The following is a 16,827-nucleotide window of genomic DNA, read 5'->3' as shown; positions in this document are numbered from 1 at the left end:
CAGCTTCGCTCTTGAGCACCCTGCTGGGTTGCAGGGATCCGCACAAGCTTAATGGCTCCAAACAAGCTCCAGCAGCCCTCGCTGCAGCCTCCGGTCGGAACAAGGGGTGGGTGAAAAGCCTGGGACAGACACAGAGAAGCTGGGAAAGTCAATCTGAGGCCCAGGGCCCACCAGTCACCCATCCCCCAAGGCAGATGGTGGAATAGACGGGACCGCAAGACATTTGAGGACGTGACTGGAGGAAGTTCTGGCTGGAAGGTAGGGGCTTACCGAAAAACTAAGTCTTAGGAGGTGGCAGCGGGGAGCGAAGAAAGCAGAGCAAAGGCTTCAACGCCACTACCCAAACTCTCAGGATTCGCGGGACGACTAGACCGTTCTAGAATCCAGATCACGCTACAGTGGTTCGAGGGGAGTAGATGTTGAAATGGAGAGAGGAAGAATGGAAGGCTTTTGTAAATTAAAATGTCTCCATTGGGACCTATCCAATGCGTTCCCTTTCGCCTTGTCCACAGAACCGGATCTCCAGGCGCGAAGCACTAAGCAAGGTGCTAGAAGAAAAGAAAAGGTCTGGCAGAAAGCTGGCCAAAACTGAAGGAGCCGGCCAGCGGGCTGCTGGAGGCGCCCTGGTCTTGTTGCAAACTTCCACACCGGTCCAGGTGTGTCGGGGGAGGAGCAAGAACCTGGAGAGCCTGCACCCCAGCGCCATTTGCGCAAGACTCTCTCCCTTCACTGCCCTCATCCGGCCAAGGAGTGCAGGCTCTAGCCCTCGAACTTCCCTCGCGTCTAAATGTTCCCCTCCTGGTCTCCACACGTGTACAACCTGGTCCACCCTGGCTGTCTCCCAGAAGTTGCCTGAAGGCAATTCCACGCCCACTCCCTTCCTTGCCCACCATCTCCACAAGAGTCTCCCGCCCCTCCAGGACCTCAGTCATTTCCAAACTCCATTCCCAAAGCAAGCAGAAGAGGGAGGAGAATGAAAGTTGAGAAGCCCTCGAGGGCGAAAGGGCAAGGATGTCGACGCGGGTGTAGGTATCTATTCCAAGATAGACAGGCTTAGCAAATCTAAGCCCTCTTCTGTTCCACAGAGGGTGTGAAGACCACGGGATCAGTATCTGGCGACCTTGCCCCAATATCTTCACTCACTCAGCACGAGGAAGGGAAATCTTAACCTCCCAATCTTCCATGTCCCCACTTTTGCCCCTCTGGGCCACAAAGTCAACAGTTAGCCCTCGAGTCAAAGATAAATACCATCATCTACATTTTCTACATGAATGGAGCTTTTCAGTTCCAAGCGAGGGAAGCCCGGGCACTCTGGCTTTGGGACTTCCCTAAGGAAAACGCCAACAGGCTTAGATTTGGCCCGGTTTGGGAAAGGAGTTTGCCCATTGGTTGCTGGAGCCACAGTCTGTGCCCAGCTTGTGACTTGTGGAAGCAAGGGCCAGGTAGGGTTATCCATTGGCTCATCTCGTGAAAAGAACTTGCCAGAGATCCCTTTCGACCCCTCGTGGTCTTCGTCCCTCTGATGAAGTGACTCTCTAGAGAACCTAAGGACAGGCTAGGGGGTCACTTAGAGAGATAACTGGCTGACCTAAGAGCAAGGACCGTGGGATCTGCGTACTGGATGGCCCCTGAACTCCGCAGGACCTGTTTACTTGAAAGTAGGGGGAGGGGGACTTAAGCCGAGCCTCAAAGAGGACAATACCAGCCAGAGGCAGGCTGGGCGTGTGCAGTTACCGGTCAGACCCCTGAAGACTCTTAGGATGGAGCGAGTCAGACTCTGGCTGAAGAGAGGGAGTCTCCCGCCGGGCCGGAGAGCTAATCTGCCGAGCTGAACCCAACTCTGGCCGCCGTGACGTCATCCGCGCCCGGCAACCAATGAGGGCAGTGCTGGCGTGGATATTAAGGAAAGTTAGCGCCTGCCGGAGCACCCTCTTTTCTTATCGTTGACATTTAAACTCTGGGGCAGGTCCTCGCGTAGAACCCGGCTGTCAGATCTGCTACTTCCCCCGAGAAGCGGCTTTGAGAAGTGTGGGAACCAGCGCCACCAGACTCACCTGACACCCCACCCTCGGCTCGCAGGTAACCGCTTTGACTCTAGCCAGACTCACCCCGCGAGTAGCGGCGCCCCTCTCCGACGTGCAACCTGTGTGTTCAGGTCGTAGAAACCCTCCCCGAGTGGCCCCGGACTTGATTTTTTTTTTTTCTTTTTAAAGGAAGCTTACAAAGATGGTAGAGGAGTTGCTGCGGGTGGGACGGAGGGGGGGAGGGAATGTCTTTGCGAAGCATGCTTCTTTGTAAAAGTAACCAAATGTTGTGGTCTCAAGAGTGGACTTCCTGTCTGGTCCTGAGCTGGGGGTGATGGGGGTGGGAGGGTGGTGGCTGTGGCCGCAGTCTAAAGAAATCGCTGAGATACTAAGAAAAGCAGGCGGTGGGCATGCAGTTTGCAACACGCCTTCCCCCGATGCAATTAGCGACATTCATGCTTGGAGAAGCCACCAAGCCTCGCGTCGAATTCATGGAGCACCCCGCGGAAGGTCGGGCGATTTACGACAAAAGTTTCCCCAAGGTTGTGTAGATATGTGTTCCATATCGAAGTCAAAGTCTTGGGGTTCGTTTCCCCCGAAAGGAGCACAGGACGAAAGAATGCGGCCCTCCAGAGCTGGGCAGCGCGCGCGAAGGCCCCAGCGTGTGATTTGAGCTTCCTTCGGAAGACCTAATAATTAGCGATTCTCACTGAGCTAGAATGCGGGCTCGGGTTACCGGGAACGGGTTCCTAGCAGCGGCGGAGCTCTCTGCCTCGGCGGGAAGCGTGTGGGCTCCAGGGGAACCCAGCTGCTGAGTGCCCCGGAGAGAGATACCCAATCATGCTCCGGTTCCAGGAAGGCCAGAACTTGGCCGAAGTGGGTCAGGAAAGCGATTACCCCAAACTTAAACTAAAAGGTGTTTCCGCCAGGTTGGAAAATCTCTCAGCCAAGCCCTAAGTTTACCAGAAGCCGCTCAGGCTGCCTGAGTCGGGGCACCGGAGGAACCCACCGGAAATTTGAGGCCATGTAGCAGGCCTGGCCTGGATCTCGCCCACTCCCACGCGTGCTCCTGACGCCCTCTCTCTAGACCCGCTGGAGGCACTTGTCCAGCTCGTTTGGATCTCAAGCACCTGTGACAGGTGCCCAGGAGTCTAACTCTGAGCAGAGTCCCCTCTGAGCGCCTCACATAGAAACAAGGCCGCGGGCAAATTGGCCACTGGTCTGAGCACCTTACCTGAACGGGGGTCCTCTCCTCCGTGAGTTCCTTATTCCAGAGCTGAGCCTTGAGCAGTTTGCCCGCTTCGCAGTAGGAAGTGGACCTTCTCCTCTAGTCATAAATCAAACCCAGCCATCCTCGGGCCTCCTCCCTCATTAGAGATGTTTATTGGAGATTGTGTTTATTCGGCTGTCACGGCGAGAAAACGCGGTGACATAATTACCTCTGACCAGAGTCCTCGCCCTGCGCCCAGGGCGAGCCAGGGACTTCCTCTACTGCGGTCTTACTCTGCTGCCCAGCTTGATCAGAGGGCAAAACGGATTGGTGTGTCTCCTTTTTCCCCCCTCAGACTTCGTATCATTTGAATTATTGGAGAACTTAGTATTCAAATTTCCTTCAGTGCCCAGGAGTTTATTTATTGTAAACTTCGAAAGGAAAACCAAAGAGAATCCAGCTTCCATGGAGAGAGGGAGAGAGAAGTAAGGGAGAGAGAGAGAGAGAGAATATCCTGCATGAGAACTTTCTAGTGCACTGGCAGAGATGCTTGGGCCAGACCTAGAAGGATGAGTGCCAGTATTTGTGGTATTATTTTTTGCTTCACTTTTCCGTTCCTTTTCTTTTCTGGAGGAATCTGGCTGCAGGGCCTTGAGTCCAGAGTTTGGATATTCTCCCAAGTGGACCCGGATCTCCGATGAAACAACCGGGGCTTCATCCCTCATTGCTCTGTCCCTGACTCCCAATCTCCACAAGTTTTTCCCTGATGGGGAGGCTTCAAGTCACCATCTGTGAGACTGGGTTAGGAAATGACGAAAAGCGCCAAATTGTTCTCTAATTGAAAAATACCTTTTTTTTTTTTTTTTTGGAGGAGTGTGCACTGACAAAGTATCTGGGATTCCAGCTTTTGATCCCTTGCTACTGCTGCCTCTGCTCTCCAGTCACTAATAAAACTCGCATTGAGCCCCTTAGTGCCTTGATTAACAGGCAGATTAACTCTTACTGGGGTTGGGAACAGCTTGTCTCAATCAATGTCATTTTAAAAGCCTGTCAGGATGTGCTTAGTTCGGTTCCAGGCTGCTGGAGTGAGCCAGCCCTGACATTTGCTCTCTCTTTCCCAGTCTCAAAATCCTGAGCATCAGGCCTGTTCGTTTCTAGCTCCTGGACAAAACAAATGGCAGGAGTCAGTCCCTGGCCCTTCTACCAGACAGCTGTTTAGACATATTCTATAGAGCGGTGACCTTAGCAAGCTTTTCATTTGAAGCTGAACACTTACCTCTTTAGTACTGAGGTTAGAAGAAAAGGAGACTTGAAGGAATGTCCCGGGGTTGGAGAGTGGAAAGAGAACTTTTCTAGACACCCTATCTGTAAAAATCCCAAAACGATGGGATTTCAGGGTGTCCTATGCGTTAGAGACTTTGAATCTACTTTCCATATAGACAACTGTAGGATGTGGAAAAAGGGAAGCTTGAGAGTTAACTCGCCTCCTACAAGAAAGCTCTTTGCTGGGACACCCATCCGGACAATGCCGGGTTTTAAGCATTTTAGGGGTGGGCTGGGAGGGAAATGGGGGAGGAGAGGTGCTGACCAATATGAAGAGAAGAGGATTGGACCTGCGAGCGCCCAGATACACTAACCATTTGGCAGGAAGCAAGGAAAGGCAAGGGCACCGTGGCTTTTTCCAGTCAAACTAAAGCCTGGAGGCGCCGCTGGGCGGTCGTTCGGCTCTCTTCTGTTTCTGTACTGTCCTGGCCTTTGGCTAGACTAGCGGGTGAGCAGGATTCCGGCAGGTTGCTGGGGAAAGCGGAGAGACTATGCCCCAAGCCAGGGAGGCATCAGAAACTGGGTGGCTAGGGTGGAAGACTTTGGTTTTTATGACCCTTTAATTTGTTTGCCATCCCAGAGATCCGTGGAATCCACTCTTCAGGGCCTGCAGAAAGAGGCACATTTGGAGCTCTCTAAAGTGTCTCGGGTGTTTACTGAGACCTTCCTCCTCCAAAGAAATGCATCCTTGCCCTCCTCAGTGTGTCTGCACCGCGCCTCAGCTAGGACCAGTCAAAATGGGAGTTTGGAGGTGTGGGAACACGGAATGGAGTACTGGTTGTTCTGAGGCTGTGAGGCTAAAGCACATTTCCCCAGAGAACTGGGCACTTCTTTGCCTCGCCAGGGGCCGCTCTCGGGACAGAGAACTTGATGCACTTGTGGGCACAGGCTACCAGGGACTGTTGGGAGTGATTCTGAAGGGGCCTCCCACTTTCGCATCCATGATGATTAGAGAGGTTCTGAACACCGTCGGGCAAACCTCGATGCCCCCAGCGCCACTCTCTCCACACCACGAGCTTTCGGTTACCAGGCTAGAGGAAAACCGTCCTCGCACGGGTCAGAGGGTAGAACGGAGGAAAGAGTAGCAAAGAGTAGTAGTGAAAGGCAGCGGGGGTGGGGGGGTGGGGGCGCCTAAAGTGCAGCTTGGCCAGCCTTTCTATGCTAACACTGGAGGACAAGCGAAATGGGCCTCCGACGGGTTGAATGCTCAGTTAAAATGGCGACCTGAGCGTTGTCTCAGTTTTACTAGTGCCTTGCACCTTGGTTTTAGCCTCCCTCCTTCCAGGTCTCTTCCCGACAGCAGGTGCTTGGCAGAAAAGAGGATTCGCCAAGGACAGGCAGAGAGAGACAAAGAGAGACAGAGACAGAGACAGTGGTAGGAAGGGAGAGAGGGAGGGAAGGAGGGAGGGAGAGAGAGGAGAGAGGAGAGGAGAGGAGAGGAGAGGAGAGGAGAGGAGAGGAGAGGAGAGGAGAGGAGAGGAGAGGAGAGGAGAGGAGAGGAGAGGAGAGGAGAGGAGAGGAGAGGAGAGGAGAGGAGAGGAGAGGAGAGGAGAGGAGAGGAGAGGAGAGGAGAGGAGAGGAGAGGAGAGGAGAGGAGAGGAGAGGAGAGGAGAGGAGAGAGAGATCCTGGCTCTCACCCCTTTCCTTAAACTTTAGAAACTTTGCCTCTTTCTGTTCCTCAGCTCCCCTCCCCAAATATTGACACACTAGAGCAGCCAAGTCCTTTCTGTTTCTTGTTTGTGCAGTTTCCAACAGTCCCACCCGAAGCCCCCATCCCCACCCAATGACGTCAGCGGCATTCATGCCAGGCTCCTAGCTTCTTCTGATTTTTTTTTTGTTGTTGTTGTTAAAACTTTTCTATGAGGTGAGATGGGGGTTGTGGGTGGGAGAAGGGGCTGATTGAAAGAGCCAGTGCCCTGGGGGGAAATAGCAACAAGATTATGGCTGCCTCTTTCTTAGGCAAAGCTTAAGAGGGTGCTAATCCACTGGGTTGCTAATTGAGAGGTTGTAAAAATGATATTCGCTGCCTCCAATTGGGACAGTCGCTGGACACACACCCCCCTTCATCTTGCTTCTTTAATGCTTGCTTGAGATGTAAAAGGGGAGAAAAGGAGAATGCAGACTTCTCTGATCTGGAACCTGGACTTCAGGCAGGACTTCCTGGGAACCTCTGAAAGTCCCGGTCCTACGAAATCTTTCACTGGAGGCCGCCAACTGAAGCAGTGGCGCCACCTCCTTAGCCTCTGGCCAGTGTTTCCTTCTAGCTCCGATCCAGTGCCCTAGGTTCTCCGGAATAAGCCCAGCTAGTCAGCCACCTTTCCCAAGCTGAGGAGATGAGCAGTTTGTGCTAACCCACCTCTGGCTCGGGCAACGGAAGGCCTCTTCTGTCCCGGGAACTCTGCTAAGGCTCCTTGGGTCCTTATTGCTGGGCCCCAGGCAAGGGCTAGACTAGGATGTCCAAATCAGGCTCAGAGGCAGCCTGCAGCGTCCATCTGGCTCCAACTCCCATGGGGATTCATCAGCGCAGCCTGCCAGAGACCAACTGAGTGAGCAGACTACTGCTGGACGCTGACTTTCGGTTCTTTCCCTAAGTCAAAAAAAATCAAAGGCTTCGATGGTGGCTTTCGGCCTCCTTGCCTGAGCTTTGCCAGCCCCACTTCCCTTTGCTGGGTTCTGAGTGTGTTCCGGATCTCAGGCCTTCTACTTCTCGGCTCCAAGGCCCGCAGGCTGCGAGATAGCTCCGGACAGCGCAGGACAAGGCGGCCGCCTGCTCCCCTGTCACCTAAACTGCACACTCCAAGGGACGTCTTTGGAGTGTACTGAGGTGTATCCTAATGTCCAGCATTCAACAAATGGACTTCTGGTGTGTGGTCAGGAGGGAAAAGCCATTTACTTACTGTCCTCGCCGTTTTTCTGGCAACAGTTGAAGGGGAATTGCCTCCGTGGACTGAGCTGACCCAAGAGAAGGGAGTCTTGGCGGGGATACATAAGCACCACACACAGATAACCGGTTCCTCACAACGACACACGTTGACACACCAAGAAAGCCGGCGAGGACACACACTCGCAGAATCTCTCCCAGCATTGGTCAAACCCCACCCCCACCCTCAGGCTTCCACTACTTCCCCTCCCCTCTTGTCTTCCCCTCCTTTCGATGGCTTGGAAAAGCAGCCGCACTTAGTCAACAAATGGCACGTGGGAGAAGTTGGAGAGTGTTTGGTGAGGACTCTTCAGAGCTTTTCACAAGAATCCTCTGTACACAAAGTAAGTGGCGTGTTTACTCGGGCCTCTCCAAGCTGGGGCAGTGCGTCCGCTCCGCTGAGCACCGCGGCTTCTCGGAAAGCAGAAAGAGAAGAAAATGCCAGGGGTGCGGGAGTGGAGTGGGGAAATGGGCAGGCTCGGGAGGCCTGGGCAGGGGCGACCGCCGGGCCTCGCTGAGTTCTCGGCCTGGAGGCCCTCTTCGGGCCTAGGCATAGTTGTGCCACCATCGCAGGAGTGGGGGCTGTTGGGATCCAGGGACACTCCCGCCTCTTTTCTCTTGCTCCTAAAAGTCAGGTGGGCTAGAGAGCCGCCACCGCTGTACTTTGTGTCCTGGGGCCAAGGCCGAGGTGGACAAGGGGTGGGAAGTTAGGGTGGACCGGGGCGGAGCGGCAGGCCACTGTACAAGAAAGGACCTCGTAGAGATGGTGAAACTTGCTACCTCCACGGACTGAGAACCCCTGGCCCAGCTTGGGGTTACGGGGGCAGCATGACTTCCAGCTCAGAGGCCTCCATTAGACTGATCAAGTTCGCGGCCGCAGCGCTGGCCGCCGAAGCGCGTGGAGCGGGAGACCTCGGCGAGCGCCAGAGCCTAGGAGCGGGGGGCCCAGCGCCGGAGAGAGAAGCCGGGACCCACCGGCAGAGCCGAAAACAAGTGTATTCATATTCAAACAAACCGACCAATTGCACCAGGCAGGGAGAGGGAGCATCCAATCGGCTGGCGCGAGGCCCCGGCGCTGCTTTGCATAAAGCAATATTTTGTGTGGGAGCGAGCGGTGCATTTGCATGTTGCGGAGTGATTAGTGGGTTTGAAAAGCGAACCGTGGCTCGGCCTCATTTCCCGCTCTGGTTCAGGCGCAGGAGGAAGTGTTTTGCTGGAGGATGATGACAGAGGTCAGGCTTCGCTAATGGGCCAGTGAGGAGCGGTGGAGGCGAGGCCGGGCGCCGGCACACACACATTAACACACTTGAGCCATCACCAATCAGCATAGGTGTGCTGGCTGCAGCCACTTCCCCACACTCTTTATCTCTCACTCTCCAGCCGCTGACAGCCCATTTTATTGTCAATCTCTGTCTTCTTCCCAGGGATCTGAGAATTGCTCTCACAAACCAACCCAGCAGCGTCCGTGGAGAAAACTCTCACGAGCAACTCCTTTAAAATACCGTCATTTCAAACCGTTGTGGTCTTTAAGCAACAACAGGGGGAGGGAAACCCAAAACAACAAAAACCAAAAAAAAAAAAAAAAAAAAAAAAAAGCCCAACAAAACTCTTGACAGGAGCCTTGACAACGACGAAAGAGAGGATGCCTCTTAAAGGTGAGTCCCGCTTCTTTCTTCTCGATTTCTTTATATTTCAATATCCTGGCAGGTCTCTCCCTCTCTTCTTTCCTCCCCTCTCGCCGGTCCCCTCCCCCACTGCTACGCCGGGAGAGTTGGGCCGGAGAAGTTTCCACGCAGGAGCCCAAACTTTCTACTTCCAGCGAAAGCCCGCGTCGGAGGGCGACGGTTCGCGAGCCACAACAGCGCGGAGCTCCAGGCAGGCGGCTGGCTCTGCACGAGCGCAAGTGCGGCTGGAGCTCTCGGAGAGCAGCTAGGCTGCAGGGCGCCCCCGCAAACCGCAGCTCTCGGCTTCAGCGCCTCCAAAAGCTCGCGGTCAGCGCAAAAGGACGAAGAGGCTCCGCCGTGCCCCAGGCCGCGGAGAGCAGCCGCTGGCGATGCTTTTGTCCAGCCGGGGCCGAGCCAGCGCGCAGAGAGCGCCCAACCAGCCGACTCTCCGCGCCGCCTCCCGCCAGCCCGCGCTCGGGCTTTGTGCAAGATTCTCCCGGCGCAGCACTGCCCGCAGCACTCGAGCACCAAAGGGTCATCGCGCCCTCCGCCAGCCAGAGCCGTCTGGATGGGGACCACGGCCGTGCGCCGGAGGCCACGAGGGACCCAGAGCGAGCGCGGGCGGTGAAGGAAGCCACTAGGCCGAGGCGGTCGGATGAGCTCTGCGAGGGAGCTCTGAGCCGATCGCAAGGACTGCCAGCTTCCATCCACCCCCCAGGGCCCTCGCCTCCAGCCTCAGCCGAGCGCTGAGCTCGGATTTGGAAACAAACGCCCTAGCTCTCCCTGCTTCCCACAACTCTATCTTGCGAAAGTTGGTGTGTTCCCTGTCCTGTGGACTCCCACCTCCAGCTCTTGGTGGGTATTTTCCCGTGTCTCCATTGACCAAGCTGTACCCCGTGTTGCCTTTTCAACAAGTTTCAAGCTGGAAATGCGGTTTGCTCCCTTTTCGAGTGTACTGATATTTTTCTTTGTGTGGCCTAAAGGGGAAAAAAAAATCTACAAGAAAGCACTGGCTTTCCCTCTCCTCGGATCGCGTCCTCTCCCTGCTAATTAGTCTGAGTAATTCGAGAGCTTTTGGATTCTAAGACCCCAGGAGGAAAAGTGGCTTTTCAAAGTTCAGAAAGTTGTTGCCTCTTTCCCGGGGCAGATCTTCTCAGTCTCCCTAAGCCATAATAGCCTCGAATTTTAGCAAGTGTAATTGAGGGAAATGGAGTTGAATTTCAAGTGGAAATGCTTTCTTTTTCGAGTGCTAAAAAACCTGGCCTTTCATTAATGAGCTTTCTGAAAAGTTTAAAAACAAAGTGAATGTGTTCTCTCTCTCTCTCTCTCTCTCTCTCTCTCTCTCTCTCTCTCTCTCTCTCTCTCTCTCTCTCTCGCCATTTTGGATGTTAAACTCGAACTTGGGAAGGGTTGAGGAGATAGGATCAGAAAAACAACTGAGAAGCTAAAATCCTTGAAAGCCTAGCAGGTTTACCCAAGAGCACGAATAGTTGTGCTGACGGGGAGGAGGGTTGCCGCTGACCGGGAGGAGGGTTGCTGGGGATCTTTGCATATGTTTGAAAGCAATTGATGAGTTGTAATCATTTGGCCCTGGAGGGTAAACTTTGTCGCCCTAATTGCTAATTTCCAGGAAGGGCATCTGGAAGAGAGAACCCAAGCTTCTCCGAACACTTCAGCTGAGGAATGCGGGAGTGGGTTTTGAAATTTAAATAATTGAAACAATAGCATAGTGTGAGAGTTCTGGCTTGGGTTTGGGTCAGGGAGTGAGGAGGACAGAGGTCCAATGGACCTTGGAGACTCAGACCTTGTGGCCTTGGAGATTTCTGAATACTCCTTCATTCCTGATGCAGGACTATGACCCCCTCCAAGGCAATACAAAGACCTAGCCTAGGCTAGGGGTTTGGGCTGAGGCAGAGGGGTCTAGCTTCTTTAAGAATAGGACTGCTTCCGGGTGCAGGGTGTGCCCTGCTTCCCAGGGTGCTTTCTGCACTGAGTGTTAACGACTACTTAGGTAATTAGATAGCTTCTTAGAGGAGAGGAGGGTGGGAACCGAGCAAAACCGGAACCTGAAGTGCTATCACCTTCCCACTTGCTTGGGAAACTAATCAGCTAGCTTTTGGGGGATCAGCTAGACAATTTTCTAAAATGGTATTACGGAGGTCCGAGCCGGCTTGGAGACATGAGGCTGTGTAAAAAATGTGGTTCCAGAAGAGCTTAGGAAGTTTTCTGCTGCAAACAGAATTCTCCGCGCGCGCACACACACACACACACACCCTCCATACACACACCCTCCACATACACCTGCTATCCTTTGCAGCCTGAGTCCTACATATATAAGTAAGATGGACATTTTGTTCTGGGTGAGGTATCTGTTTGCGACATGATATAGATTCAGGAACTGGCCTAGAGACAGGAGGGAGACTGTAGGAGTTAACCGCAATGATGGTATCTAGTCCTTGGCTATGTTCAGTCATTAAACAGACACTGAGAAAGTCCTCATCCTAGACTTAGGTCTTATGGATTTAAGTTGCCTCTCAGTTACTTAAAAGTTAAATCATAAAAGGCCTTAAAGAGAAAACTATTCCCTGGAATTCTTTGCAGGGTGGCAAAATTAATCATTATCATAGCCAAAAAAAAAAAAAAAAACCGGGGGGGGGGAATGATTTCTTAAAAATAAAACTAAATGAGATGCTGTGACTATTTCATTATTTTAACCCTCCCCCTTTTTCCTGGGCAATCCTCTTGAATGGGCTCTTTATTGTAACTCCCCCTTTCCAATTGAGCTCCCCACGGTGCCCTTGTATCTTTTTACAGCCCCTAACAACTCACACCAGTAAGACAATTACCTCCAGATATTTATAACAAGAAATTACTTTACTATTTTCTCCACCTCACTCCCAAGAACCCTCTTTTTGAGGGAAAGCCCGGAGGACTGGACGCCTTGAGGGGCGCTGTGGCGAGTCAGTACTTCAGTGAGTAGAGTCCTCTTTTTTTTTTTTCCCCCCTTTGGGAGTTGCAGAGTTGTTGGTTCCTTTGCTTGGACCTGGTGTAGCTGGGTTGAGAGCCTGGGCTTTACTGTCTGGGTTTGGGGAGAGCCACAGAATAGAAGCCATTGTCTGGTGTCTGCAGACTTTGTCTACACCCCTTCCCATTTGTACTTTTTAAAGCAGGGAGGCGAGGTGGACAGCGTGTGTCACGGTACAGGAAAAGAGGAAGATCTAAACACCAAAAGCAAAGTTAGCTACAATAAATGAGATCTAGGGAAAAGGGCTCACCACTTGCTCAGTTGGGAAGGAGCTGAGAGATGGACTGTGGGGGTCTGACTTGAAAGCGTTTTTGGGGGTGTATGTGTGGGGGGTTGGTTAAGGATAAAGGAGTAACCAGAGAGCTTAGTTCCTCAGGAAAGGAGGGAGCTTGGTCTGAGGCTCACCCAGACTTCCTAACCTGAGGCCCAAGGCACCACCAGGTCCTTCCATTCTTCCTCCGCACACTTCAGGTGCTCATCGCCTTCCTTCCCCAGCGCTGTCTCTCCTCCCCTCTCTAATGTTTTAGTTTAAGCCTTCTCCTTTCCCTGGTACTTGGTAGTTTTGCAAAGTGAGACCCACAACTCAATTTCCCCCATTTTCCCAAGCCTAGCCAATACAGCCTTTTCCTGAGCATGTGAATTTCAGTGGGAGAGGCCACTGGAAGCTTGGGGTGGGTTTGGTGTTTCTAGGCAGAAGGATCTAGCCTCAGATTCACTTTAAGTGGACCGCAGACAGCCAGTCAACTATGTGCTGGGCCAGTTTGACACACCTTTCTCTTTCACTCTGTTTTGTCTTAGGCAGAAGACTTTAACTAAGGGCGGGTGAGCAGATGTGTGAGATCTTCTATTCTAGAAGTGGACATATATCCCAGTTTTCAGGCAAGTTTTATGGTGCTGCTTTGGGCTTCAAAAATCTGAAGGAGTTTTTTAAGACCGTAGTTCAGGTGGGAAAACAAATCAAAACCCGATCATTGTTTCTGTTTCTCCCGATGAAAGGGCTAACTACTAAAAGATTCGGGGAAACGGATTGTGAATGTTGGATTATTTTATTCGCTGCTCATAAAGTCCATTTTGCATGCATATGGGGGCAAGACTATGTGACCCTCAGATCGCCCCAAGCAGTTGAGTAGCTCAATTTCTAAGAAAAGGGGAATTCTCCAGTTCAGGCACCAGGTTTTCCTCAGTAGGAGTACAGGCCTACCTGTGCAAAGCCCGGGATTAACTCCAAGTTTTTTCCTAACAGAGCCCTGTATTCGAGCCCCGTGGGATCCGGAGGCTGCCAACCAGCTCCAGCATGCAGAACAGTAAGTGTCTCAGGTCTTTCTCTGGACTGTAGGGCTGGAGGCATGCGGGCCATGGGTTAGGGGAGTCCAAGCCACTGGAAGAGAGGGAGGGAGGTGGCCTGAGATCTATCCGGGCAACACCCGCGAGGAAAAGCTGAGAGATGTTTTTTGCTCTGCTAGGTTCTAGAAGGGCAGAGGCTGGGGCCCTTCAAAACTACTCCTCTGAGTTTTTGAAGCTGCGGTAGAGAAACCCGCCCCCCCCCCAATCCTGTAACTCATACCCCCTCCCCGCCCCTGCCCGGGCTCTGACCCCAGAGAGAGGGGCTGGGCCGAGCAGGGCGGGGCGAAGCAAAGGCTTCTCCTGAGAAGAGAAGGAGGCCTCTTTGGGCTTGGCCAAGACTGAGCGTCTCCTCCGACCCCGAGGGGTGGGGGGCTTCCCTCCCTTAGTCAATCTCTGGCCAGCTCCTCCCCTCCCCACCCTAGCTACCGGCCTAGAAGAGAAGGGGAGTGGAGCACCCAGGGCTGGTACCCTAGTGGGGAAGTAAACCTCACAGGGTTTACTGGAAAGGAGAGTTTACTGGATCTGGGAAGAGAGTGGAAGCTGTGCGGGTCAGGAATTGGATAAACCTTGCACTAGCAAGAGCAACTGAGTGGGTTCAGGATGACCCAGGCTCCTGGTGCCTTTGACCAGGCTCCTTTGTGCCTCTCTTCTTACCTTTGCCCAGGTCCTTTGGGCCCCAACCTTTGTACTCAGGCAATGGTTGCTGGTATGTGATAGAGTTGAGCCACTGAAGCTAGGCCTGGGTAAAGGTGGAGATCTACAGAGGCTAAAACTATGCTTGGGAGTATGGAGAGGCCTGGGTCTTCTGCGGTTGTGGACTGGCAGAAGCTTAGAGAGACCAGCAGCTCTTGATGCCACAGGACCAGGGGCGCTAAGATCAGGAAAGTGAGCAAAGGTGTATTTGCAGCTGCATTTGAGCAGAACCTGTCAGATTCATACCCCGGAGGTCTGACTCTTTAGCCTTAGGTTTTCAGGTGGGCCGAGGCGCTCAGTTGCGATCGTTTGCCGCTACGCTATGGCCTGGCTGGCAGGCCCAGAGGGGTACGGGTCGCGGGTTGGCCTGTAGGCTTTGTGCCGCTGGTTCCCGGGTGTGCGCGAAGCGCGGAGCATCCAAATTGACACCATATGTTTTCGTATTAGAAGCTTTGCGGTCGAATTCTAGGCGCATAATCATCGCCACTGGGCGAGAACGCCAGCAGTCCCTAGGGAAGGGACACAATGATTGAGGCTTAACCTCTAAAGGGGAATTTAGAGCTATGTTTCTTCGCTGCCATTTCGTTGCTGGCAGAGGCGCCCTGGCCCTGGGTCTCTCAGACCAGCAAATCCGGGCTTCAGCTGTGGAGGTGCTGGGCACGTTAGTTTTGCAATAAGGGATAAGGAAGGTCTATGAGGCCTTGCACACTCTGGCATCTGTAGACTGGGAATTACCCTGGCTTTGCTTTTGAAAAGTTTCTCTTCGTTTCTCTGGGACGGCTTTTCTTTTTCTGGGAAGCTTTCTTTTGCCCAGAGATGGGCCTCCATACCTGCATGGTAAATGAGATCTAGAAAGCCAAGGTAGATGATGAGAGAAAATTTAGGAGAAACTGGAAGCTCAAGGTAGGTAGGCCTTGCCCTGTTTAAGAAGCCCTCTCTTGCAATGTGCAATGTCCCCTCTTGCACTGGCCCGGGACAGCCAGAGCCCAGATCCCTAAATGCCTGTCACTTTTCATCGAATTGAGGCCCCGCCCCCCCTCCGTGAGCTATAACCCTCCTCCAGCCCCAAGCCTCAAGCTACCCTGAAAACGCAGCTCCCCTCGAAGGGGAGCCGAGTGCAGTTCATTCTCGTCTGAGTGATCTACAAATAGGGACGGAAAGGGTCGTTTTATCACGGTCCCGTTTGTCGTGACGATGCAATTTCCCGGAGCGGAGCACTGTCACAAAGTGACAAGGCTGCCACAAGCGCCCCGACTGATCTTTTCAATTAGCCTTCCATGCATGATCCGGAGCGACTTCCGCCTATTTCCAGAAATTAAGCTCAAACTTGACGTGCAGCTAGTTTTATTTTAAAGACAAATGTCAGAGAGGCTCATCATATTCCCCCCTCGTCTATATTTGGAGCTTATTTATTGCTAAGAAGCACAGGCTCCTGGAGTCAATTTATCAGGAGGCTCCAAGGAGAAGAGAGGAGAAGAGAGGAGCCGAGAGAGGAGCTGAGAACCACATTTCCTTGAGAGGGCTTCTGTCTAGACACGGGGCTGCAGGTTGGAGATGTCTGAGGAAGTGGAAAGAGGGGACTGTTTTTTTTTTTTTTCCTTCTATTCCTGTTGTTTCCGAGGAGGGTAAAATCATAGACGCGCTCCTTCCCTCTCGCTCTAGTCTCTACGACAAGACAATGGGACGAGGTTGTGAGACAAGAGTGGAAGGAAGGACCGGTGACACTGTGATGTGGTCTTTTTCTTTTTCTGGTTTGGGTTAATTTAATATTTGTGTCCTTGGCTGAGGGGGAGGGCGGAGTTCAGCAGCGGAAGTAAAGTGAGTAGTGGCGGGTGGGAAGACTCCAGGCTTCTGAGCACCACTTGGGGCAGGCAGATCACTGTGTGAGTGGGGTTTCCAACTCCATGCCTGCTGTGGATTCACGGATTGGGGGTCTCTAGCGACAAATTTATCTTTCTGACTTTTTTCTATTCCACACGCGTACGCACCACACACACACACACACACACACACACACACACACACACACACACGGTGCTATGTGCTGTGCACCTCTGCCAGAGTTAAATCACCATGCTAAGGTTTTATAACGTTCTGTAGAGCCGTGCAGGACTTGGGATTTGCAGTGCTGTTCCAACACTGCAGGGACTTCTGTGTGGACTCTGTGGTGACACTCAGAGGTGATGTAGGGAGAAGACTTCAAGAGCTTGACTTTTGCCCCTTGTGGGTTCCAAGAAGGGCTGGGGATGCTTATGAAGGGGGCAATAGACTCAGGGAACTGTAGGGGTGATGATGGTACTGGGTGGATATGTTCCTGTGTATTCGCCCAGGTCTGACAACAGTCCAGTGGGCAGGTTCAATTGTATTTGAGGCTGGGCTGCCCAGTACACTGCGTGGCTGGTGATTCTGTTGTTGGGTGTTTTTGTTTTTTATTTTTTGTTTTTTAAAACCAGGACCTAATTGCTGAGGTTCGCACAGGTTGGCAGGGAGCTGAGGTTGCATTGTGGTCTTTTCTTCCTTCCTTCCTTCCTTCCTTCCTTTCTTTCTTTCTTTCTTTCTTTCTTTCTTTCTTTCTTTCTTTCTTTCTTTCTTTCTTTCTTTCTTTCATCCCTTCCTTTCTCTCT

At 52.6% G+C, this 16,827-nt stretch overlaps 1 protein-coding gene across 5 annotated transcripts in view; it reads left to right on the top strand.

Annotated features, from left to right (window-relative positions):
- The first annotated feature begins 1,926 nt into the window (after positions 1-1,926).
- Positions 1,927-16,827, top strand: part of Pax6 (paired box 6) — a 28,766-nt gene continuing 13,865 nt past the window's right edge. Inside the window, exons 1-4 of one of the 5 annotated variants that reach the window (XM_085834595.1) lie at positions 1,927-2,079; positions 8,902-9,132; positions 12,965-13,045; positions 13,410-13,470. In XM_085834595.1, coding sequence (XP_085690721.1) covers positions 13,461-13,470 — 10 coding nt within the window. In that variant the 5' untranslated portion in view covers positions 1,927-2,079; positions 8,902-9,132; positions 12,965-13,045; positions 13,410-13,460. Of the gene's footprint in view, positions 2,080-7,742; positions 7,822-8,674; positions 9,133-12,964; positions 13,046-13,409; positions 13,471-16,827 lie in introns of those variants that run through there. The other 4 variants (XM_085834596.1, XM_029471300.2, XM_085834597.1 and 1 more) reach the window with 4 other exon arrangements.

The sequence above is a fragment of the Mus caroli genome, unplaced genomic scaffold, assembly GCF_978045245.1.
Source record: "Mus caroli unplaced genomic scaffold, Mus_caroli_1 scaffold_2, whole genome shotgun sequence".
NCBI lineage: Eukaryota > Metazoa > Chordata > Mammalia > Rodentia > Muridae > Mus > Mus caroli.
The sequence above is the reverse complement of the archived record's forward strand: the minus strand, read 5'-3'. Positions and strand labels throughout refer to the sequence as shown.